Raw genomic sequence first — 26,978 nt, 5'->3', positions numbered from 1 at the left:
TGGAAAGTGGCTCATCCGCGAAGTGATAGGCCACACAAGCTCACAGAACGGGACCGGCGAGTGCTGAAGAGCATACTGCATAAAAAATGGTCTGTTCTCGGTTGCAACACTCACTACAGAGTTCCAAACTGCCTCTGGCAGCAACGTCAGCACAATAACTGTTCGTCGGGAGCTTAATAAAATGGGTTTCCATGGCCGAGCAGCCACACACAAGCATAAGATTACCATGCGCAATGCCAAGCTTCGGCTAGAGTGGTGTAAAGCTCGCCGCCATGGGATTCTGGAGCAATGGAAACGCGTTCTCTGGGGTGATGAATCAAGCTTCACCATCTGGCAGTCCGACGAACTAATCTGGGTTTGGCGGATGCCAGGAGAACGCTACCTGCCCGAATGCATAGTGCCAACTGTAAAGTTTGGCGGAGGAGGAATAATGGTCTGGGGCTGTTTTTCATGGTTCAGGCTAGGCCCCTTAGTTCCAGTGAAGGGAAATCTAAATGCTACAGCAAACAATGACATTCTAGATGATTCTGTGCTTCCAACTTTGTGGCAACAGTTTGTGGAAGGCCCTTTCCTGTTTCAGCATGACAATGCCCCTGTGCACAAAGCGAGGTCCATACAGATATGGTTTGTCGAGATCGGTGTGGAAGAACTTGAATGGCTTGCACAGAGCCCTGACCTCAACCCCATCGAACACCTTTGGGATGAATTGGAACACCGGCTGCAAGCCAGGCCTACAGGCCTAATCGCCGAACATCAGTGCTCTTGTGGCTGAATGGAAGCAAGTCCCCACAGCAATGTTCCAGCATTTAGTGAAAAGCCTTCCCAGATGAGTGGAGGCTGTTATAGCAGCAAGGGGGGGTGGGGGGAATCAACTCCATATTAAAACCCATGATTTGGAAATTAGCGGTTCGATGAGCAGGTATCCACATACTTCTGGTCATGTAGTGTATTTTACAGTGAAAATGAAGCACAAATGTGTAACAAATATTACATTATTAACTCGATGAAACACTTGTATTCAGAATAACATGTAACACAGTTCAACAGAAAAAATACTTGAACAAAACATCAAATGTATGAAGTAGCTACCTGAGAGAGATGACACCTCCTCATCTTGCAACACTGTGTCTTCAGAGACCTCTCTATCTTCCACAGTATCACTCTGGGAGGAAGCAGGTAGGGAGAGCACTTCCACTTGCCCACCGCCACGCTTGGTCTCCCCCTCCGTCTCTGCCCCCTCCTCCCCAGAGTCTGTGCTCCTGATGCTGAGGCATCTCATGCGCGACACTGGGTCCACTTCCTTCATCCGTGCCCGGCGCTCTACCGCCACCCGGTGGCTGGGCGATGCAGCCAGCTTATCCTGCAGGGCATCTACGCGCTGCAAGGGTCCTCTGCCCCTCATCTCTCCCTCCAGACTGTGGGACAGCTTAAGGTCAGGGTTAATGGGGACCGAAAGCGGTAGTCTGTCTGGCGGAAACTCCTGCATACCTGGAGTTTCTCGACCCAGATGGGTCCATTTGGCACTCCTGATGTACTCTGGGTTATCCTGTGGTGTCTCCTTTTCTTTTGCCTCCTGCCTGTCAGGAGGCACTGTAGATACCGTTCCAGAGTCCAGTTCCTCAGAATCTGGATCTCTCACATGTGTTTGTACTGTCTGTTCGTTTGCCCTGCTGCTTTCTGTATCTTCACTAGCAGCGGGTTTACTCTCTGTTGCCGTCTCGCTAACCCGCTGCTCCCCTGTGACTAAAGACTCTGCAGGTACATCAATCCCTAATATCCTGGCTGCCCTCTCCTCTATGGATTCATTCTCTGGAATGCCCTCAGCCACTGCCAGAGCTTGGTTTTGTTTGGTCTTCTCAGCAGTGATACTCCCCTCCACCTTCTTATCTATGAGTGACAGCTGCTTCCTCCAATCGCAACATATAGTCTGAGCCTCTGAATGATTTGAGCCAGAGTCAGAGGATACCTTTGTGTCTCCTTCACCTTCAGCTGGTTCTTCAGATGTTTCAGCTCCTTGTGGACTGTCACGGTCGCCAACAATCGTCGCGCTACTTTGATCGGATAAGTCTGGGCTTGACTCCTCGTGGAGCGGAGACATTGGACTTGGTCTGGACATCTGGCTCTCGCGCTCTCTTTTACAAATGGGGCATTCCTCTGCAGAGTCTAAACAGGCTCCCCCTATAGGCTCTGTATCGCAGCTACCACCACCAGGTTTAGATATGGCGGTGAACGTTTTGTTAACCTCTGAGTCTCGGGGCTTTTGTAAAGACTGACATATGTCCTCATAGTCAGGGGGACTCGTAAGTGTGGAGGCGTCCTGCATCGGCTGCCTATCTGCCCAGGGGACTTCGGCTGCAGTGTGCGTTGTTGGAGTCATTGGACTGAAGTCTCTGGTCTTGCTGGGATCACTAGGAGAGTCAGTAAAGTCACTAGGGCCGGTGAAGTGACAAGGCGGTGGTGTCTCCGAAGGCGAAGGGAGGTCTAGCTTCACTGTCCTGCCACTGCAGCTACTTCTCCTCTGCGACAAGTTCGAAACAACCCTGTATTCTCTGAATCCTGTAGGCTTGCGTGGTGGGACAGGGAGCTCCTCTCTTAGCTGCTTGCTGAAAGTCACAGATTTTCTTTCAGCAGGTCTGGAGAAAGCGCTCTTAACCTCCCCGTACTCCGGGTCGACGGACACAGACCAGCTCTCAATACTGCGCCTAAGGCTGCTGGGCTTGCTGAGCCCCGCCTCCCCCGCCAGCCTTATCTTGATCCGCTCAGGGATCTGCACAGCACCACTATTGTTGGAAATGTTATTGCTGGCAGTGCCTAGCTCCAGGATGTCTTTATAGGCCTCGTTGAGGTCCTCAATGCACTGGTCAACACTGTGCCTCTTGCTGCTCTGCTGCTGCTTCTGCTGCTGCTGATCCTGGAACTCTTTGTTGATAGTCTCCAGCTCCTCGATGGCGTCCCATGGCCGCCTGCTGACGGGCTTCAGCAGGAACTGACCGAAGGCTTCCTGCCCACTGCAGGTCGCTGCTGGTTTGGCCTCCATCGCGTTTCCTGAGGGTGGTGGTGGTGGTGGTGGTGGCGCTGCTGGCGGCTGAGCTGTGCTCTTGATCAGCTGGCTGGAAATGGAGAAAGTGGCCGTCCTGGAAAAGGCGCTGTTGCTGGATGGTTTCAGGCTCTTCACCCCTTTTATAGGACAGCTGAATGCAGTATTGCCCACACCACTGGGATCTTGGGTGATGACGTCAGAGGAGCCTGGGGCAGGGACGTGAGGGTCTTGTGCTTCCTTGTTTTCAGTGCCTGGAGGAGGGGGATGCTGAGGCTTTCGGGCTTCTGGGCTAGTTTGGGTCTCCTGGTCCCGGTATTGGTTCCCAGGCCAGGCACCTGAGAGTTTCAGCTCCTTGTGATGGTTTATTTTGGGGGGTTTAATAGGGAGCTTTCTCACTATTTTGCTGCTTGATCTGCTGCTCGCTATGCTACCGGTTAATGCTTGCAGCTCAGCCTCTGCTGAAGATGTGCTTTGGAAACTTTGGTTTGTTAAGTGGCCCGTTTTGTTCTCACTCCGACTGTCCACTGGGCTTGGTGGCCGGACTGGGCTTGGTGGCTTCTCGTCGTTGTTGTTGTTTTGATCACGAGACGCACCACCCGGCGTTAGAGGGACATGAACAGACACCAAACAGAATATTGTCTCGCTAAGTTTTTGTTTTACACTCTTTTTCTCATTTTTTTCTGGTTTCTCTGAGTCAGTTTTTCTTGGTTTCTCTTTCTCTGTGGAGTCAGGCTCATTGACTGACGTTTTCACTTGAGTTACAGTTTCTGACACACCTTGACCTTGGTCCAGATGCCTGATCAGTTGCTGAGGAGGTCTAATGTGAAAAGCTGTTGGATAGATACCACAGCTCTGATCAGGAGCTACACTGTCTACACTTCCTTTGTTTATTAAACCCCTGTTGCACCATCTAGTACTACTACCACCGTTGTTGTCATTGAGAGATGTCTTGCGGCAGTCGTTATTGAGAGAGAGCCCCTGTGGGGGGGGGAAGGCACTATCGTGTGTAGATTGTCCTAAAACCTTAGCGCAGGGAGTCTCTTTCTTCATGTTTCGGATAAACTTGTCAGTGGCAGTAAGAGAATTTCCGCCAGGCCCTCCTGAGATTTGTCTCACTCGCGGATCATCAAAGGGTAAATAGTGAACATGACCCAGATGCTCCTCGGTGTATCCAGGGTTAAGGTTTGGGTTAGCGTTAACCTGTTTCCTGTAGGGTATACCCTGATCCCCGTAGTGTTCCAGCCACGACCCTCCTGTCTGTCCGGAAAACCACTTTCCCGCCTCTGAGCTCATAGGCATGTGCATCTGTATCTTCACCTCCCCCCTCCACTTATAGTTTGCCACTTCGTTGCGGTTCATTGGTCCTCCCCTGATTGGGGGCAGGGCTCTCTTATAAGACGGGGGTGGGATATAACCGGGGGGCTCCATGCCAAAGATAGCAGAGTGTTGTGCAAAATAGTCTTGTCTTTGCAATTCTCCACCCCGTGGGTAATAGACAGGCCTGTTGTCTTTCGGTTGTTTGGACCCTCCCTGCTGATCTATTACAGCTACAGCGAGCATCTCCTGGCTACCCCTAGTCTGCTGGTGTATTTCGTATGATGGAGGCTTGACAGGCCTGCTGAACCTGGGCTTTGGTAAAAGTGCAACATGTCCGACGCTTTGCCAACTGTTTCTGGCCCACCGGTCCCTGCTGACTGCGGCACTGTGGTAATACCGACTATAAGGCCCGGAAAATACGGTGCTGTTCACTCTCTGTCTATCAACCTGGCCTGGTCGAAGCTGGAAACTGACCAAACTGGACAGTGTGTTTGCGTGTTCAGTAGCTCCAGCAGGTGACAACACTCTGGGGAGGGACTGGGACATCCTTCTGGTTCTGGGGAGGATAGAACCAGTGCTCTCTTGAGTCCTCAGGCGGTGCTGCCGCTCCTGAGCCCACCTCTCGCCCTCCCCATCCGACAGCTGCCTCCCCAGCCCCACCGCAGGCTTCCACTCCTCTGTGCCCAGGCTCTGGCACTTCCGCTCCCCAGTCACCCCAGTCACTACCCTTAACTGTCTAGGAGCCGCATCGGCCTCTCTCAGCCAGGAGATGGAGGTGTCTTCCCATAGCTGCTTCTGTTGCTGCAGCTTCTCCCTCTCTCCCCTATGGTCCTCTGCGATCAGGGCCTGTGGTCGCCATGCCGCCTCAGAGGCCTTCAGAAAGCCAGCGGATGCTCTCAGCTCCCGGCCGTCGGCGTAATCCAGGAGGACACTGAAGTCCTGGCCTCTCCTCCTCCAGTAGAAGACATCCCTCTCATCCAACTGCTCTCTTCTCTCGACCTGCTCAGAATAGGTTAAGCTGGGCGCGTCATAGAACCTGGAAAGAGAAGAATGCACAATTCAGTGCACAATATTAATTCATTAATATAAAAAATGTAATATTTACAATAACATCAAAACATATTGATAATTGTGACATTTAAAATGCTGGTATCTCTGGCTAGCCTCTAAGCTGATGTTTTGGCTTTGGGGGTGAAGAGGTACTGCATCCCACATGACCCCCGATTCGCCTATATGACTCTGGTCCTAAGTAGTGCACTATATAGGGAATAGGGTGTCATTTTGGACATTGCCGTAGGAATCTACAACTGTCCATCTCCAACCCAAGAGGGGAGAGCCAGACAGCACACATATCTGATGGAAGTGTTTGAGTCAGAGGCTCTCAACTCCCTTGAAGATACCATTAAAATGTACGGCTGCTGCAATATGATCTGCATATTAAAACACACGCTGACCTTAATTCAGAAAGCTGGGAATCGTCCCAAATGGCATCCTATTCCCTATATAGTGCACTACTTTTCACCAAGGTTCATAAGGCTCTCTGGTTAAAAGTAGTGCACTATGTAGGGAAAAGGCACTGCCTGTCTGCCCCTGCTACCACTGCTAAGCGCGCTTCAAGTCTGAGCAAGAAATGATTGACTTGTTTATAAATGCCAGTTCCCCATCACGTGATGTGACCATATGCAGAGTGACAGACCACCTCATATTCCTATTTCTTATCCATTCAATCCAATTCAGGAGACTTGGCTACTGGCAGGAGACTTGGCTACAGTGGGGCTTGTAAAATGTAAATTAATCTAAAAATAAACTAATTTATTTCCAAACCAAGTTCTGGGATATATTCTGAACCGAGTACTCAGAAAAACTTGACACAATATATGGGCTACTTCCTACTTTTTCACCGCCCCTTTCGGAGGACCAGAAATTGGATTTAATGTAATTGTGTAATAATGATCCTAAAAAAATCTAATGCAAAAAGAGTGGCCTTCAGGCTGTGTGATGCACCTGATTATCTACACATTAAGGCATGCACCCAGTCCAATGGACAGCAGTCAGAGTAGTGTCCCTAATGGCTCCCTATACAGCTCACTACGAGCCCTAGGGCACTATATAGGGAATAGTGTGCCACTTGGGATGCCAGCTAGGGCACTATATAGGGAATAGTGTGCCACTTGGGACGCAGCCTAATTTAGTGTGCCACATGGGACGCAGACTAAATATCAGTAACCTAGAGTAGTAACGAAGTGAAATTCAGGGAGGGCTATAATATAATCTATTGTGAGCTTTATGCAGTTTCATGTAACTATGAGGCTACATATACAGTGCCTTGCGAAAGTATTCGGCCCCCTTGAACTTTGCGACCTTTTGCCACATTTCAGGCTTCAAACATAAAGATATAAAACTGTATTTTTTTGTGAAGAATCAACAACAAGTGGGACACAATCATGAAGTGGAACGACATTTATTGGATATTTCAAACTTTTTTAACAAATCAAAAACTGAAAAATTGGGCGTGCAAAATTATTCAGCCCCCTTAAGTTAATACTTTGTAGCGCCACCTTTTGCTGCGATTACAGCTGTAAGTCGCTTGGGGTATGTCTCTATCAGTTTTGCACATCGAGAGACTGACTTTTTTTCCCATTCCTCCTTGCAAAACAGCTCGAGCTCAGTGAGGTTGGATGGAGAGCATTTGTGAACAGCAGTTTTCAGTTCTTTCCACAGATTCTCGATTGGATTCAGGTCTGGACTTTGACTTGGCCATTCTAACACCTGGATATGTTTATTTTTGAACCATTCCATTGTAGATTTTGCTTTATGTTTTGGATCATTGTCTTGTTGGAAGACAAATCTCCGTCCCAGTCTCAGGTCTTTTGCAGACTCCATCAGGTTTTCTTCCAGAATGGTCCTGTATTTGGCTCCATCCATCTTCCCATCAATTTTAACCATCTTCCCTGTCCCTGCTGAAGAAAAGCAGGCCCAAACCCTGATGCTGCCACCACCATGTTTGACAGTGGGGATGGTGTGTTCAGCTGTGTTGTTTTTACGCCAAACATAACGTTTTGTATTGTTGCCAAAAAGTTCAATTTTGGTTTCATCTGACCAGAGCACCTTCTTCCACATGTTTGGTGTGTCTCCCAGGTGGCTTGTGGCAAACTTTAAACGACACTTTTTATGGATATCTTTAAGAAATGGCTTTCTTCTTGCCACTCTTCCATAAAGGCCAGATTTGTGCAATATACGACTGATTGTTGTCCTATGGACAGAGTCTCCCACCTCAGCTGTAGATCTCTGCAGTTCATCCAGAGTGATAATGGGCCTCTTGGCTGCATCTCTGATCAGTCTTCTCCTTGTATGAGCTGAAAGTTTAGAGGGACGGCCAGGTCTTGGTAGATTTGCAGTGGTCTGATACTCCTTCCATTTCAATTTTATCGCTTGCACAGTGCTCCTTGGGATGTTTAAAGCTTGGGAAATCTTTTTGTATCCAAATCCAGCTTTAAACTTCTTCACAACAGTATCTTGGACCTGCCTGGTGTGTTCCTTGTTCTTCATGATGCTCTCTGCGCTTTTAACGGACCTCTGAGACTATCACAGTGCAGGTGCATTTATACGGAGACTTGATTACACACAGGTGGATTGTATTTATCCTCATTAGTCATTTAGGTCAACATTGGATCATTCAGAGATCCTCACTGAACTTCTGGGGAGAGTTGGCTGCACTGAAAGTAAAGGGGCTGAATAATTTTGCATGCCCAATTTTTCAGTTTTTGATTTGTTAAAAAAGTTTGAAATATCCAATAAATGTCGTTCCACTTCATGATTGTGTCCCACTTGTTGTTGATTCTTCACAAAAAAATACAGTTTTATATCTTTATGTTTGAAGCCTGAAATGTGGCAAAAGGTCGCAAAGTTCAAGGGGGCCGAATACTTTCGCAAGGCACTGTATATCTATAGTAGCCTATCTGAACAACCATACTGTAGGTACTAAAGACTGAAGAGTCTATTAACAAATACTAAATCAATTGGAGGATAACCCTGTATACAGTATCATCCATCATGGTGTCATTACAAATGGCACCTTACTCCCTATATCAGTGGTCACCAACCGGTCTAGCCATTCTTAGTCGATCATCCAAACATTTCTATAGAAAAGCTAATGACAAACGCTTGCACCCCTTTTTGAAATGTTTATTTGTGTTTTGCCCTGTTAGCTTTATTCAGAAGCCCTGCGCACCGGGTGGGCAAAGTGTTCCCATTTTGAACAATTTCAATTGTCTGAAAAGACAAACTCCACCTACCCGGCAGCCTGGAAGAGCTGTAGCTAAATCGAGTGCCCCTACTGCGCTCAAATCATCACGCCTACAGCATCCACGACACCGGCCACGGCAAAGTTTATACTAGCCTACGTGAGATTTCATCACTTTTAAAACCATAACCAGAGAGAGACTGTCAAAGAACACTCCAAAGAACTGCGTTTTTTATGAGTGAGTTCATGTCTACGTTTTTATATGGCACTATTACAAAACATAAAACGTGCTGCTCCCTACTTCCAGTTGAATGAGTAGCCAAGTGTATCGATAGTGTCTTTATTTCTCTGGTCATAGGAACAATATGAATTTGTGCATGAGGTAGATGCGGTGCGACTGGGGTTTTGCCATCAAGTGGAAGATGATTTCCCCTCTCTCTCTGGTCAGTCTCGCCAGAGAAAAGGAAGGAGAGAGCAGGTACTGTGAGAGGCAGACCCTCTGCTGCTCTCCCCCTCCCTCCGCTGAGACTAATGCTGTGTTCAAAACAAATGGAAATCTCCAACTTCAGTGCATTCAAGACAACTGAGAACTCGGGGGGGGGGGGGAGGGGGATCCGACTGAGAACGTCTTTTTGAACTCGGAAATCCAAGTAGGAAACTCTGGCATCTTTCTAGACTGCCAACTTTCCAACCTGATGATCACTGACGTCATGATTTGACCTCTCTCTTTTTTTCAAGTTCCCAGTTGTCTTGAAAGCACCATGACCATCAGATGCAGGTACCATCAGTCCAGTGAAATAAACAAGCAAATTATTTCAATTTATGCTCCACAGTGCCTCGCAAGTGCTACACCAACTGATCTATTTTGTTATCAAAGCTCGAGTTTTGAAATATGGCCTGAGAATAACAATATTGGCTGGACAGGCATTTGCCTATATGCTATGATAATGTTTTAGACCTACTGCACAAACCTCAATCCTACAGAATAGTTTTTAATAGGTTAAATGTTACATTTTTGAAGTCATGTTGATTTTTTTTTTATCTGAGTGGTAGATCTCGTCTTGCTTTTTGACTGGGAAAGTGATCTTGACTCAGAAAAGGTTGGTGACTACTGTCTTATACAGTGCACGTCTTTTGACCAAATGGAACCCTAATCCCTATAAGTAGTGTACTATATAGGGAACAGTGTGGCATTTGGAGCACAAACTTCATTGTACCGCAGCATCTGGAAAGACAAGGAAGTGGTGCAGCAGTCTCAGTGTTCGTTCTGCAGCTCTGGAAGGAAACGGAAAGAAAGAAAACACATCCTCCTGCGCAGTGTAGACTGATTGGCTTGGATTTGCATGCAATGCCGAAGGGCCCGGCAAAACAAAAAAAAAGGAGGGAAGGTATGGTGGGGATCTCAAAAGAGAGAGAAAGAGAAAAAAAACTCACCCGCTATCCGTGGCGAGAGAATCGCCCAGGGGCTGTGCGAGGCTGTCACCTAGGTTACCGCTGACAGCTTCTTTTCTCCTTTGGTTCCTTTCCCCGCCGCTCTCATTGTCGCAGCTGCCGGGGTAGCCCTTCGCCAGTAGTGCCTGCCTGCTGCTGCTGAAGACGCAGGCCCCTCTGTCTCCCGCCTGTTCATTCCCGTTCAGTGATCCACCACGACCAGATCTCTGGTTCTCTGCTGCTGGGATTTCACGGTGGCAATCGGCGGCGGCGTGGCGCTGCTTCTCGTAAGGCGCGGTGGCGGATGAAGTTGAAGAGGGGCAGGGGATGCTTGTCTTGGGAAGTTTGTATCCGTGAGAAATGAGGAGGTCCTCCACGCTGTACATGGTGGTGTGTGTCTGTCTTGGCAGCAGGAGGGCGAAGGTGTTTATTTTGTTCCTTAAGCGCAGTGCTGGTGGTAGAAACTGGAGCACAACGGCTCAGCAGAAGCCATCCCTATGGGGAGAAGAGAGGTAACAATTAGCTAGCTTCAATAGCATAACTACCAATGATTTATAGTTACACTAGATGTCTGACAGGGGGCGCTGTTTTGAAGCCACCGCGCTTCAAAACACTCCCCCACCATTGTAAAGCTATAGAAAGGTATTTATTAATGTCTACATTCTTTTTTGCCATGTCTATTCTATTACAGACACCTTAATGCATACTTTTAAATAATATTATTGCGAGCTAAACATAAAAATGTAAATATATAAAAAAAAATCTTTGAAAGTAATAATGTTACTGTCCCCACTACAACAAAAACATATTTAAATACCTGTCATTTTGTACTTGAAACATTATTAATTCTATAGAGCAGGGTTTCCCCATCTAGGTCCTCCTCCCCCCCCCCCCCCCCCCCACCCCCACCCCCTTATTCTGCAATGGATACATTTGTTTTTCCCCCTCATCAATGTACACACAATACCCCATAATGACAAAGCAAAAACTGTTTTTTAGAAATTTTGCAAATGTATTAAGAATAAAGAAGTGAAATATCAGATTTACATAAGTATTCAGACCCTTTACTCAGTACTTTGTTGAAACACCTTTGGCAGCGATTACAGCCTTGAGTCTTCTTGAGTATGACACCTCAAGCTTGGCACACCTGTATTTGGGGAGTTTTTCCCATTCCTCTATGCAGATCCTCTCAAGCTCTGTTGGGTTGGATAGGGAGCGTTGCTGCACAGCTATATGCAGGTTTCTCCAGTGATGTTTGATCGGGTTCAAGTCCGGGCTCTGTCTGGACCACTCAAGGACATTCAGAGACTTCTCCCAAACTGTTCTTTTTTTATTTGACTAGGCAAGTCAGTTAAGAACAAATTCTTATTTACAATAACGGCCTACCCCGGCCAAACCCGGACGACGCTGGGCCCATTGTGCGCCGCACTATGGGACTCCCAATCACGGCCGGATATGATACAGCCTGGATTCAAACCAGGGATGCCTCTTGCACTGAGATGCAGTGCCTTAGACCACTGCGCCACTCCTGTGTTTTCTTGGCTGTGTGCTTAGGATCATTGTCCTGTTGGAAGGTGAACCTTCGCCCCCAGTTTGAGGTCCTGAGCGCTCTGGAGCAGGTTTTCATCAAGGATCTCGCTGTACTTTGCTCCGTTCATCTTTCCCTCGATCCTGACTAGTCTCCCAGTCCCTGCAGCTGAAGAACATCCCCACAGCATGATGCTGCCACCACCAGGCCTCACCATAGGGATGGCATTGGCCAGGTGATGAGCAGTGCCTGGTTTCCTCCAGACATGATGCTTGGCATTCAGGTCAAAGAATTCAATCTTGGTTTCATCAGACCAGAGAATCTTGTTTCTCATGGTCAGAGTCCTTTAGGTGCCTTTTGGCAAACTCCAAGTGGGCTGTCATGTGCCTTTTACTGAGGAGTGGCTTCCATCTGACCACTCTACCATAAAGGCCTGATTGGTGGAGTGCTACAGAGGTGGTTGTCCTTCTGGAAGGTTCTCCCATCTCCACAGAGAGGCTCTGGAGCTCTGTCATAGTGACCATCGGGTTCTTGGTCACCTCCCTGACCAAGGCCGTTCTCGCCCGCATGCTCAGCTTCTTCCATTTAAGAATGATGGAGGCCACTGAGTTCTTGGGGACCTTCAACGCTGCAGAAATGTTTTAGTACCCAGATCTGTGTCTTGACACAATCCTATCTCGGAGCTCTACGGACAAATCCTTCGACTTCATGACTTGGTTTTTGCTCTGACATGCACTGTGAACTGTGGAACCTTATATAGACAGGTGTGTCTCTTTCCAAATCATGTCCAATCAGTCAAATTTACCCCAGGTGGACTCCAATCAAGTTGAAGAAACATCTCAAGAATGATCAAAGGAAACAGGATACACCTGAGCTCAATTACGAGTCTCATAGCAAAGGGTCTGAATACTGTAAGGTATATCAATTTTTAATATATTTGCAAACTTTTCTAAAATCCTGTTTTTTCTTTGTCATTATGGGGTATTGTGTGTAGATTGATGAAGAAAAACATTAATTCAATCAATTTTAGAATAAGGTTGTAACCTAAGAAAATGTGGAAAAAGTGAAGAGGTCTGAATACTTTCTGTATGCACTGTATATGTAGGGGAGAACAAACAGGGGAGAGAGACAGGAAACATTCTGTCAACACTGTCCCAAACGGTCCAACCTTTCGGTTACTGGCCCAACACTCTAACCGCTAGGCTACCTGCCGCCCACTACTTAGAGAATAGGGTGCAATTTGGTTATGGTATAGGGTGCCATTTGGGACACACACAGTTTCAGAGCTTGTTATGTCTGATTAGGTCACTGGAGGGCGGACAGTAGACTATTTGTATTTTGTTCCTGTTCCTGTTACGGCCAAGTTACACCAGGCACTACCTCTAGCGATCAAACTACCGGAGGTCAGTCATTTCTTGAACCTAGAAGTCATTTTCTTGAAGTCTCTTCTAAAAAATATAATTAGTATATTATGTGAAAATGTATTTCCTATAATAGATTGAGCACTGGAATGAATAGTAGTTTAGTATGTTTCCAGTGTGTTGTTTCCCAAATGGAACCCTATTCTCTACATACTGCACTACTTTAACCAGAGACTATGGGTTCTCATCAAAAGTAGTGCACTAAACATGGAATAGGGCGCCATTTGAGACGCAAACCTGTAACACATTCCTTTCAGTATTTATTGAATGGCTGTGTATTTTTTTCTCTGTCTCCGACTGACTCAGCCCAAATCAATCTGTTTCCAGATTAGCACAGCAGGGGTTGCTATAAACAGATGCCATTCAAAAACAAAGTTTAAAGATATATTTTATGATTTGAATACTTGTTGCTCTTCTTTCTGACAACAATTGTAGTCCCAGTCATTTTAATAATATTAAATTGTCTTGCCAGATAAAATAAATGCCTCAATGTTTGACATGAAAGTAACGTATAAACTGAAAAGTGGTATTGTACAGTAAGAAAACGTTTGAATTACAACCCAAAACATTGTGTTTGTCCTGGCTGAGTGACGTGCAATGGGAGCAGTGTTGGAGAAGCTATTCTGAAAATATAGTTACCAATTAGAAGTTAGGCTACACTAAATCTCCCCTTAAGAAAAATATAGTTACCAATTAGAAGTTAGGCTACACTAAAGCTCCCCTTAAGAAAAATATAGTTACCAATTAGAAGTTAGGCTACACTAAAGCTCCCCTTAAGAAAAATATAGTTACCAATTAGAAGTTAAGCTACACTAAAGCTCCCCTTAAGAAAAATATAGTTACCAATTAGAAGTTAGGCTACACTAAAGCTCCCCTTAAGAAAAATATAGTTACCAATTAGAAGTTAAGCTACACTAAAGCTCCCCTTAAGGAAAATATAGTTACCAATTAGAAGTTAAGCTACACTAAAGCTCCCCTTAAGAAAAATATAGTTTCATTAACTAAAGTAACTTTGAAAAAGTAGTTCACTACATCCAAACTACTTAATGAAATATTATCATATCTAAATATGAAATGTCATAGCATACAAATTGCAAGAACAGATCACTTTGGAGTCTGATTTTAACAGAATGTGTAATATAGTCTAGTAAACACAAACAATTTATTTTATTTTTTGATATTTTACCCCCTTTTTCTCGAACTTGTCTCATCGCTGCATCTCCCCAACAGGCTCGAGTCACCAGATGACTGAGGTCAGCCTGTTGGCGCCTGTCCTGCCACAAGGAGTCGCTAGAGAGCAATGAGCCAAGTAAAGCCCCCCAGGCCAAACCCTCCTCTAACCCGGACGACGCTGGGAAAATTGTGCACCGCCCCTAGGGGACTCCCGATCACGGCCAGTTGTGATACAGCCCGGGATCAAACCCGGGTCTGTAGTGACGCCTCTAGCACTGCGATGCAGTGCCTTAGAACGCTGCGCCACTCGGGAGGCCCCAAAAACGATGTTTCAAGTGAGAATTAGGCAGGTCGTGCCTAACCATATTTTATTTTTACAAAAAAAGTAGTATGTGTGTGTGTGTGTGTGTGTGTGTGTGTCTATAAACAGTAGGGAGGGAAAACCCGTTTTGGTGATTATTGGTATATCATCAAAATAAATCAATCACGACACGTTTCTGGACTGATTCAGCAGTTTTTACCTCATTAGGTACAATACTGTTGGAAATATATGTTGAAAGTTAAATGTATATTTCTGAAACATAAGTTTCAAATGATACTGTCGCCGCTTCCTGTTGACAAAACCTATTAATAAATAGTCCGATGTCAAGACACAGTTTTAAAGTGTCCTAATCAATAACCAATATGCAGAAACAGAAACATACATGTGCAAACAATAGTAATCATATTATTTGTATTTTTTTAAACGAGCACCTTAGAAACTGTACATGCACCCAAACGCCTGTTTTCTGTTGTGGCAATAAATCACTCATCGAAAATGATACCTGCTCTCTAGTCCTGTGACCCCCAGCGCGATGACAAAATCAATAGTACAAAACCAATTGCTTAAATCAGGTATTGATCTGCTTTAAGCAATCGATCTTGTGTCCTCGTGTTGACTATAAACTTTTATACTAACATCCCCAATCTGAGGTAAAAAAAAGGATGTGCCCCAATTGGATGTGGTCAAAACGTCAGCTTGTGTAATGTAGTAACACATACTGTCCACATCATGGAAAGTACTGTAATATACATTAATTACATATGGCAAAATAATTCAACATCTTAATTTGGGATGATAGCAAATTAAGCAAACTCACAGCTTTTTTAAATAATCACATATTTTCTAACTAGTTTACCCATTTAGACATAAAAAAAAAAACTGCTCATGATCACAATTTAACTAGGCGCTCTAGACTAGAGCATCCATAGGGTCTGTGCAGCAGGTTGAATGTTTGACGTCCCTATAAACAACCTAGTTTGTCTGATGAAGTAATTAGTGCATGTCGCGGACTCAGCCAGCCTGGAGATGTCAGTGGCATGGCTTATAAAGCAAAAATGCTGTGATCAGGTTTAGACGTAAATGGTGGCTTGCCATTCAGTTTTCATTAAAAAGCCAGTATTCAAGGGACAAATTTCAAGTCAAAAGCAATATGAGTGCTTGGACAGACCAATAATTACAATCCACTTTGAATCTATCCCATAGGGCTCTGGTTCGAAAGTAGTGCACTAAATAAAGTATAGGGTGCACTTTGGGACGTATTCTAGGTAAACTCCTTGCCACTGACTCTCCAGGCTGACAGAATAGTTTCTAGGTACCCAGAAGATTAAAAAAGTTGCGCTGTGATTACTACTGACAACATTGACGCTAAATGTTGTTACTGGTGTAATTACATTATTGCTACACATGTATAAGTGCAACTTAAATGGGTAGTTCACCCAAATTACAAAATGGTTGCCTGGTGGGTAGGAGTGTTGGGCCAGTAACCGAAAGGTTGCTGTATCAAATCCCCAAGTTGACAAGGTAAAAATATGTTGTTCTGCCCCCGAGCAAGGCAGTTAAAACACTGTTCCCTGGCGTCGATGACGTGGATGTCGATTAAGGCAGGCAGGCCGAGATTGTAGAGTCGGCTTTCTCCAAATCTAGAGTTGGCTTTCTATTCCGCAACAAAGCCTCCTTCACTCACGCCGCCAAAACTGAATATCCTAATGATCCTCGACTTCGGCGATGTCATCTACAAAATAGCTTCCAATACTCTACTCAGCAAACTGGATGCAGTTTATCACAGTGCCATCCGTTTTGTTACTAAAGCACCTTAATACCACCCACCACTGCGACCTGTATGCTCTAGTCGGCTGGCCCTCGCTACATATTCGTCGCCAGACCCACTGGCTCCAGGTCATCTACAAGTCCATGCTAGGTAAAGCTCCGCCATATCTCAGTTCACTGGTCACGATGGCAACACCCACCCGTAGCACGCGCTCCAGCAGGTGTATCTCACTGATCATCCCTAAAGCCAACACCTCATTTGGCCGCCTTTCGTTCCAGTTCTCTGCTGCCTGTGACTGGAACGAATTGTAAAAATCGCTGAAGTTAGAGACTTTTATCTCCCTCACCAACTTCAAACATCTGCTATCTGAGCAGCTAACCGATCGCTGCAGCTGTACATAGTCTATCGGTAAATAGCCCACCCATTTTTACCTACCTCATCCCCATACTGTTTTTATTTATTTACTTTTCTGCTCTTTTGCACACCAATATCTCTACCTGTACATGACCATCTGATCATTTATCACTCCAGTGTTAATCTGCAAAATTGTAATTATTCACCTACCTCCTCATGCCTTTTGCACACAATGTATATAGACTCTCTTTTTTTTCTCTACTGTGTTATTGACTTGTTAATTGTTTACTCCATGTGTAACTCTGTGTTGTCTGTTCACACTGCTATGCTTTATCTTGGCCAGGTCGCAGTTGTAAATGAGAACTTGTTCTCAACTAGCCTACCTGGTTAAATAAAGGTGAAATAAAAATAAAAAAATTAATACAAATACCTTGTCCATAGACTGCTTACAGGAAAACTGTTATTTTTTTGTTTGGGTGACCAAAATTTGGATAATTAAGTTGAACTATCCCTTTAACAGGACTACACAGCATTTTTCAATGACAGCAACATGGAAGGATATTTGAACCAATCCTACATGGCAACAGGTAACAGGAACCTTATTCTGTGTTCCTCAATACAATCCCTCCCAAGGGTAGCACATTTACTAACTAAGACGCCTGATTCAACTAATAAGGGTTTGGTGATTACCCCAATCAGGTGTGTTAGTGCAGGGCTGGAACAGAAATGTGCACACCCTGTGGGTCCCACAGGAATGGATTGAGAAACACTGTTCTAACAAGATCAACACTGAGTTGCAATCAGGGATTCAAACAAAAACAAAGTGTACACCCTGCCACTATTTTGGTTAAAAGATAAGGAATGGCGCTGGAGAAATGTATCAATGTAGCAATTCCAGATTGCTCGTTTAAACTGCTTGTTCTAAACAGATGGCTTAGGCCATAAACAAATGCACACAATTTCAAATCCAAAGCAGTAGAGAAGTCAGCAACAGATGTCCATATGGAGCACTTTTGGTAGGACATCAAAACAACTCAAAGCTTACATCCCAAATGGCACCCTATTCCCTACATACTACACTACTTTGACCAGAGACCTATGGGTCCTTCCCCTGGTCAAAAGTAGTACACTATATAAGGAAAAGGGTGCCATTTGGGACACAAATAAAGTCTAGTTGCCCATTATAAACAAGACTAATTAGGTGGTATAGTTTGTGGGGGGAAAGGTAGCCAAGGTGTGTGTTTAGTGTTTAATAATATAGTGATAGAATGGAGAAACATTTAACCTTCAAACTGTGGTTAGCGGGGCTGATTCATATCTGCTTTTTCCTGATACAAGTTATTACAATTATTTATTATGCAGGAATACATCTGTGCATACATCCCAAATGGCACCTTATTCCCCATATAGTATACTACTTTTGACAAGATCCCTATAGGCCCTGGTCAAAAGTACTGCACTATAAAGGGAATAGGATGCCATTTGGGAAGCACTCTTCCACTTTATCTCCATCTTGAACCAGAGGGACCACTAATGGACAAGGGTCATATCACTGTACTGTATGTACATCCACATCATTTCTCACTTGCCATGTACTATTTACATTACGTTTTTTTAGTTTGTCTACCTATAGTCCAGCAAATTCCCATGACCTCGAATTGACCTTGGCACATTCATAATTTAAAAACATTGTATATGTCCTAAATGGCACCTTATTCCCTAACCTTTACAGAAAAAACACATGCATTCATGCGATCACATGGGATCTTATGTGAAGTTAATGTAACATGTAAAGCAACATGTGATAACGTGAAACTACAAGTGAAAACGTGAAGTGTTCCAAAAACACCTGTTTTGCACATTTTCCACAAGTGAAACCATGTATTTTTTCTGCAAGGCAGTGGTCACCAACCGGTCGTTTGCGATCGACTGTTCAATCAACTAGGCATTCCTAGTCAGTCACCAAACATTTATGCAGACAAGCCAACGATATAGGCTTGCTCTTTTGCCGGAAGGTACACTTGATTCAGAAACCCTGCGCAACGGGTAGGCAGTGTTCGCATTTTGAACCATTTAATTTGTCTGAAGGGACAAGCTCCGCCTACCTGGCAGACCAGGAGAGCTCTGGCTAGTTCAAACGTTTAAAACCATGACCAGAGAGAAACGGTCAAAGAATACAGCAAAGAGCTATATGTTCAAGTTCATGCAGCACTGACTGTCAACACTGTTTTTATAAAACGCACTTCTTCCAGACTCCCGCGCTGCACTGGATCAGAAGTGTATCGATTGCCCTGCGTTTTTATTATGAGCACTTCCTCATGTTTATTTTAATATCAAGGAATATTTCACGTTCTCTGGTTATATGAACAACATGAATTCGTGCATGAGGCAGAAATAATGAAGTGCGACTCGAGTTTCGCCATCAGTGGGAGGACGGTATCCCCTCTGGTCAGTCTCACCGGAGGAAAAGAGAGAGCAGGGACCATGAGAGGCAGACCCTCTGCTGCTCTCTCCCTCCCTCCGCCGAGACTGACCAACAGATGGCAGCTACCGTACCACTAGTCCAGTAAGATAAAATAAAGAAGCTAATTATTTCAACTTATGTTCAGCTATGCCTCACAAGTGATACAACAAGTGATATTTTTGGTTATCAAAGCTATAGTTTTGAAATATAATATGGTCTGAGAATATAGCCAATATACTGTGCTAATGTGTTAGCCCTACTGTACAAATTTCATTCCTACAGACTGTTTTTATTAATGTTGCATAGGCTTACATTTTTCATGTTGTTTTTTTATCTGAGCGTAGAGCTCGGCTTGCTTTTTGACTGCGAAAGTGAACTTGACTCAGAAAAGGTTGGTGACCCCTGCTGTGACCACTGCATATAGTGCACATAGGGCTCTGGTCAAAAGTAGTGCACAATACAGGAAATAGGGTGCCATTTGGGACTCACTTAATGAGTCTCTAGTAAGCACCCAAAGGTGGCACTTGAGGTAGAACTTTGAGTAAATAACATCTTCAAATCATCTCTGACATCTAAAATAGCCTACGTGCCCTTTGATGACTCCAGGCCCCTTGTGTGTGGTGTCAAAACAGCTGAAGCACCTGCTGCCTGCCTGCTTCTCTACAATAACACACATAATATCTCAAGGGTTTTGGAAACCAGCACACACACCAGGCACAATGTAGAAGAGTAAATATGGCAAGTCTAAATTGACACAATGGAAAGTAGATGCTCAATTACTCTCTCTCTCTCTCTCTCTCTGCTGCCATGGTCAAACAAACCAGCAGACCAAACAAAGTGTAGCCTACAGAGAGAAACTACTTTTGAGGAGCTGAAGGAGAGATGTGGCTATATTGAAACCATTCAGTAACTGCGTCCCTGATGGCACCATATTCCTTATATAGTGCACTACTTTTAACCAGGCCCTATGGCTCTGGTGAAAAATAGTGCACTAAAATAGCGCACTAAACAATGCCTCATTGAGCAAGGTCACTACTGGAAGAAGAACGCCATGCAAACTCCAGCAGAAAAGGCAATGACATACGGTAAAGACTGACTGATTCAATGCATGCAGCGTAAAATGGCAATGCTGAGGTTTCCAGAGTTACTGTCTGCTGTTGACCTGGCACACACCTCTTCCTCCCCTCCCCTTCCCTCAGCTCACCTCCGATCTCCTGGCACTGTTGAGTGAGGCCCCACTGTTGCCAGGGATGCATCCCAAAATGGCATGGGCGCTGGTCAAAAGTAGTGCACAATCTGGGTAATAGGATGCCATTGGGACGCAAGCTTTGCAACACCATGCATCCTAACTCTTACCTTATGATGGATATCTACCATGCCATTTTATTGGAGACCTAAAGGCACACTGTTGTTGTATGGCTTAGGCAGGTTTATGAACTTTGCCATCTAAGTTGAAACCCAGTATTTATGTTTGGAGCTTTTCCTAGATATTTGATTCCACATGCCTCTATGCAGGCATTATCATTAGAAACAGATAGGCCTACTTACTATATGCCACCACTGCCAATCAATAACAGATCCTGTTACTATGTAGACTAGATAGATACAGTAGGCTATGGTATGACCTACTCTATCGAACCTTGCTATAATGCAGTGTTAACTGATACAGCCTATACATAAAATTGACCTGTTAAGAATGATTTCTCAAGTCAGCTTTGCACTCCATACAAAACACATTGCTTTACACTGTAGGCTATAGGTTACTGCAGGTAGGCTATTTGGGTACTAGCGCCGATGGAGAAAAAAAATCGATACTTGCACACACTGTAAGTTGAAAATGTGAGCAGTCGGGCATTGACGAACAGTCGTTAGCCAAATCATAACCCCATTGCAATTTTACATGCTCCCCGAAATACACCCATCATGTCATAAAATACACATTCAGATCTCGCCATCAACCGTTGTTAAATGTTGATTAATCAAAGGGTGAACATTTTCCCGAGTGCAAATTTAAAGCGCCGTTAATTTAAGGCTTTTGCAGATGCGTCTTGGCTGACTGTGTGTGTGTTTACCAAGACTCAAACAGCCACCCTGCGCTACCTTGTACGTGAAGCAAAAATAGACAGCCCCTCCCCTGAAAAAAACAAACAATATCTGCATGGTAAAGAATACATATTTGCGAGATCGTTCTAAACGCTTAATGGCATAGATACGCATCCTACCTGGAAGATGTTCGGCGCGGCGGTTGCAGTTCCCCTTCTGCTGAGCATGCCTATAACGATAGGGGAGGACGCGTTGCCAGGGTGGAGTGTGTTCTTCTCACGCGCTAAACCAGCCGCTACACTGTGCGTTCGTTGTTCGTTAAAAAGGGATTTCAAAATGGTTTCTTCCAAACTGTGTAATAACTTGGTTTTTTTCTTGCCAGAGGCAGCAATAAATGTTTCCCATATCATTGTGTGTTTATATTGAAACGAGTATCCATACATACAGAGCCATTTATTCCATAAATATATGGCTCTCAATACATTCAAGTACTGTGTATACATGATTGGTATATATGGGTATGCACATACACATACAGACAGGGAGCACACAGCATACTAGCCACAGCTAGGGCACGTTGCCTATGTATTGTGCGTCCCAAATGACACCCATTCTTACTCTCCCAAATGACACCTATTCCCTATATAGTACACTACTTTTGAACAGGTCTGGTCAAAAGTAGTGTACTATACAGTATAAAGAATGAAGTGCCATTTATGAACTATGCTGCCACTGAAAAACAATACAGTGCAACTTCATCTTCCAATCAGCATTGGAAATGTGTCCTTTTGCTCTCTGATGTTATTTCCAATCGCACACCAAAAAAGTGGGGGAAATAAAAGCTTTTCTTGTCTGATGACTGGATTGGAAGTCCTCCATCCCCCCCCCCCCCCCCCCCCCCCCCCTGCTATTTACAGTAGGCCTACATTGTCTTAGCTTGCATCACCAATACCACCATATTCTCTACACAGTGCACTACTTTTGACCTACTATTAACGAGAGCCCTGGGCAAAAGTAGTGGACTATATAAGGAATAGGATTCCATTTGGGATCCACACTTTGTTTCTATTTGCCTTCAGAGCTTGGGCTTTACAGTAACACTTGGTTGGTCTGTAATAAACAAATCTTTCAGAGAGTGGTGAGGCTGTCATGGCACACACGGGTTCCCTCTAAGTGCAGTATGTCACAGTTGGCACAGGAAGGAAGGTCTGAACAGAGTGCATTTAATTAACCAAGCTGTCTTGGCATTGGACGGGAGGGGGGACACTCACTGGCGAGTCATCACCATCCGCCATGCACCACCAAGGGCATGTTTCAGCTCTCTGACTGCCATACAGTTACAAATTAGCACAGAGGGAACATGCTGATGTGCTGTCTGTGGAAAACTGTGCTCTGATAGTACATGCTTTTTAGGAATGTTGTCAGTGGTAGTACAGTACTGTTCTCAGAGGAGAAGAATATAATGTACTGTAGAGGATATGTTAGTCTCTTCTCTTACTGTAGAGGGTCCAGTAGTCTCTGTTTTTACTGTAGAGAGTGCATATTAGTCTTTCATTTTTATATTTGGACTCATTTACTCCATGATGATGGATGTGTTTGAAATGGCACCCTATTCCCTATATCATGCACCACTTTAAACCCTACGGTCCCTGGTCAAAAGTAGTGCACTACAAAGAGAATAGAGTGCCATTTGGGTTAGGCGATGACAAGCAGCCGTATCTCCCGCCACAGGAATCACCAGGCTCTGAGTGAGTGCTGCATCATCTCTTCCAGCACTTTCAAATACTTTGACTTTTTGCTTTGCCCTGCCTGGAGTGCCAGATAAGGTAGGGTTTACAGATTTGAAACTATTCTATTGTGCCAGTCAAGCTCAATCCAGCTCAAAGTATTTGAAATGATTTCCAATAGTGTTTGAACTCAGGTCTATACTGCTAGCTAGCAGTGTTTGACTCTGTAATAGGAGCATATCATTAAATGACAGAGGGGAAATCGTTCAGCCTTACCCGTTTCCTGCCACGTGGCACAATGTCTGGCGGTCCATGGGTGGTTTAACCCTAACTGAAGCCATGTTGGGCCTATTTTAGAACAGAGGGTTGACTTACGGGGTAATAAAATCCTTTCAATACAAAATTACCACTTCTGACTAATGGGAAGTTCATATGTTGAAATGCAAAGCCAAAAGAGCACTTGGGTCTTATGGAAGTTGTATCAGACTGGAGACACAATATGTGACCCAAATGGAAAAACCCAAAACATCAGTCTCAATGTCAACAGTGAAGAGGCGACTCCGGGATGCTGGCCTTCTAGGCAGAGTTCCTCTGTCCAGTGTTTGTGTTCTTTTGCCCATCTAAATCTTTTCTTTTTATTGGCCAGTCTGAGATATGTTTTTTTCTTTGCAACTCTGCCTAGAAGGCCAGCATCCCGGAGTCGGCTCTTCACTGTTGACGTTGAGACTGGTGTTTTGTGGGTACTATTTAATAAAGCTGCCAGTTGAGGACTTGTGGGGGGGGGGCGTCTATTTCTCAAACTAGACAGTTCAGTCAGTTTGAATGGAAGTGTAGATTTATGATTGGACTGTTTCTCAAACTAGACACTCTAAATGTACCTTTCCTCTTGCTCAGTTGTGCACCGGGGCCTCCAACTCCTCTTGCTATTCTGGTTAAAGCCAGTTTGCGCTGTTCTGTGAAGTGAGTAGTACAAAGGGTTGTACAAGATCTTCAGTTTCTTGGCAGTTTCTCACATGGAATAGCCTTCATTTCTCAGAACAAAAATAGACTCACGAGTTTCAGTAGAAAGTTATTTGTTTCTGGACATTTTGAACCTGTAAACGAACCCACAAATGTTAATGCTCTAGATACTCAACTAGTCTAAAGGCGGACAGTTTTATTGCTTCTTCGATCAGAACAATGGTTTTCAGCAGTGCTAACATAATTGCAAAAGGGTTTTTTAATGATCAATTTGCCTTTTAAAATTATAAACTTGGATTAGCTAACACAATGTGCCATTGGAACACCGGAGTCATGGTTGCTGATAATGGGCCTCTGTTACGCCTATGTAGATATTTCATTCAAATAAAATCAGCCGGTTCCAGCTACAATAGTCATTTAACAAAACTAACATTTTTTTTTTTTTTTAAATGGACAAAAGTGCTTTTCTTTCAAAAACAAGGACATTTCTAAATGACACCAAACTTTTGAACGGTAGTTTATCTAGAAGTAAAGGAGACTATAGAAATAGAGCTGCCATTTTGGTTTTTGCTACAAATAGTTGTGGTAGAGCCATGTGGCTCATCTAGTTGATAGACAGTTTAGGACCCTGGAAAGGCTAACCTGGAAACGATCATCACACGAGTACCATATAATATGGAGACCATCGTTGTGTCCCAAATGGCACCCTATATCAGTGTTTCCCAACCCTGGTCCTCCAGTACCCCCAACAGTACACATTTTTTTTGTAACCCTGGACCAGCACACCTGATTCAACTAGTCAACTAATCAAGCCCTCAAAGAGCTGAATGAGTTTGTTTATCCAAGGCTACAACAAAAATGTGTACTGTCAGGGGTACTCAAGGACTAGGGTTGGGAAACAATGCCCTATATAGTGCACTACTTTTGACCAGAGCCCTACGGCTCTATGAAGACATTACAAAAAGACCAGGGGTTTTATTCCTTGACGTGGTAAATACTTGAGGACACCCACTGCCTGGAACTGTATACATGGAAGTGCAACACAGTAATATATGTATCGTATTCAAGACCTTTTAAATTGTCAGGACATAGTTAATCAAAGAATGAGCACTCGGGTGAGAAATGTCCCACACATACAAAAGTATTCCATCTAGAGTACTATACAGATCGCCACCTCATGGGGCACCAACCAACAGCACCAAAGTTCTGCTACTAGTTGGAATTCTGTGGGAGATAGTAGTTGCATCCCAAATGGAAGCCTATTCCCTACATAAATGCACTACTTTTGACCACAGCCCGATTGGCCCTGGTCAAAAGTAGTGCAGTGCATAGGTGCCATTTGGGTCGGGACACAGCCAGTGAGAGGTCGAAGTGTCAGTGAAAACAAACCTGAATTCATCGGTTTCCCCAGAAGAGATGCATTTGCACTCATAACTGGCACAACTAAAACAAAGCAATGGGAGCGACAGCAACAATCTCCCAAAATCTCAGATTCAAACAGACTTTCCTTACTTCATTCCACAAACAGAAGCATACATTTCCATTGCTCTTATAACTTTGGCCTGGCAAGGTTTACACACTGGCCTCTCATTATGAAATGTAAGTGGTGCCTGTGAATGGCAAATATGGGGTTGTGGAGCACACAGGGGAAAATACTATAAACCAGACTACTGGCACTTGGGCTTTATTTTTTTTAATTGAATTGGGATGAGAGCTCTTTTTGTGGCATTGTCTATAGAGCAGAAATACTAAATATCATTCATGGGTACATTATGAGTCCTCACTTGTATAATGCTTCCACTACCCTAAAAGAGGGAAAATTGCAAAAACCCAGAGTTAGGCCTACTGTAGGTAAGATTGACTATAGAACTGCAATATGGTTTACCAAATAACTTTTGTGGGGTGGTCAAGGCCTAATGAGACAGTGACGAGGATCCAAAAATGGCACCCCTTTCCCTTTATAGTGCACTGCTTTTTACAAGGGCCCATAGAGTGCAATTTTGGATGCATAGAGTATGTATAAGGAGTTTAAAGTTGTATGAAGACATGGCCCTGGTATTCTTGTGTTTGTCCTTTTGTGGAGCTTAGAAAGGAACCTGGACTATCTCCAGGGATAAATGCAGGACTTTCAGTAGTCCTGTATGTTACTTACTGAGCATAACTACACAATTCTACTTCTGCCGAGTACCCTGACCCTCTATCCCCTTCAAGCTCCAACTAAGGATACATTCTAAATGGCATCCTGTTTCCTAGAGCCATAGGGCTCTGGTCAACAGTACTGCACCATACAGGGAATACAATTGCCATTTTGCACACACTCAAACTTAGTGAAACCCACTTCCTCAGATCATAATACTGTAATAGTTTATTAGATAATGACAGCAGGGTTTGCATGCCAGTTATTATAATAAACTTTGTGGCGGATGGCTTTCAGGGTACTCAAGGACATTTAAGAGGCTCAAAGTAATTTGTTAAACAGTATATGATAATTATATTACAACACAGCTGCATTGATCCGACTAGGATGAGAATGTCAACACTTGTTAAACGTATCCCCTTGATACTAATTCTATTCATGGTAACGATGGGGAAAGGACTGAACTGTTTGTGAAGTTCACTAAACAGTTTTAAAATCAAAATTCTAAGAAATTAATGTATGCATGCATGAACTAGGTTTCATTGAGGGTCTGGGGCATAAATAGGATGTATGTCAAATCAGATAGATACAAAAAAGACTTCTCAAAATGTGCATCCCAAATTGTTACTGGGAATTCTGCAGACCCCTCTGACCATCTAGTCCTCAGAATTCATTCATCCTCTCCCATATTCTGTCCTCTCCCTGGCCATGACCCCTGTTGCCTAGGAAACAGCAGGGACCTCACCATGCAAGGGAACAGGCCTGAGCTCTTTAGTGCCACCATGTGGACAAGATAGATTTCATCCTAGGGACTGGTGAAGTGGCAACTAATCTGAATACAGTATGACCTCTATTTGTATTTGTGAAAACACCCATAGGAGGAAATAGAATTCCCTCAAGCAAATGTATCAGACCTCCCTTTTCCCAGAAATTAAAATGACCCTACATCTACACATGCATTGTCCTATTCAGGACATTGTGGAATTGGTAAATAAAGTGTCTTAGTTAGAAGACATTACTTCAGTTACAAAAGCAACCGTAGCAATTAGG

The 26,978-nt window shown here is 44.2% G+C and overlaps 1 protein-coding gene across 1 annotated transcript in view; it reads right to left on the bottom strand.

Annotated features, from left to right (window-relative positions):
* LOC110508332 (junctional protein associated with coronary artery disease homolog) overlaps positions 1-21,380 on the bottom strand; it is a 33,111-nt gene extending 11,731 nt beyond the window's left edge. The window contains exons 1-3 of the mRNA XM_021588775.2: positions 21,284-21,380; positions 10,035-10,526; positions 1,090-5,393 (exon numbers count right to left, since the gene is read on the bottom strand). Coding sequence (XP_021444450.2) covers positions 1,090-5,393; positions 10,035-10,417 — 4,687 coding nt within the window. The 5' untranslated portion in view covers positions 10,418-10,526; positions 21,284-21,380. The remainder of the gene's footprint in view (positions 1-1,089; positions 5,394-10,034; positions 10,527-21,283) is intronic.
* Between the last annotated feature and the right edge of the window lie 5,598 nt (positions 21,381-26,978).

This window comes from Oncorhynchus mykiss, chromosome 28, assembly GCF_013265735.2.
Source record: "Oncorhynchus mykiss isolate Arlee chromosome 28, USDA_OmykA_1.1, whole genome shotgun sequence".
NCBI classification, from domain to species: domain Eukaryota; kingdom Metazoa; phylum Chordata; class Actinopteri; order Salmoniformes; family Salmonidae; genus Oncorhynchus; species Oncorhynchus mykiss.
Note: the sequence above shows the minus strand (reverse complement) of the source record. Positions and strands in the feature narration are given on the sequence as shown.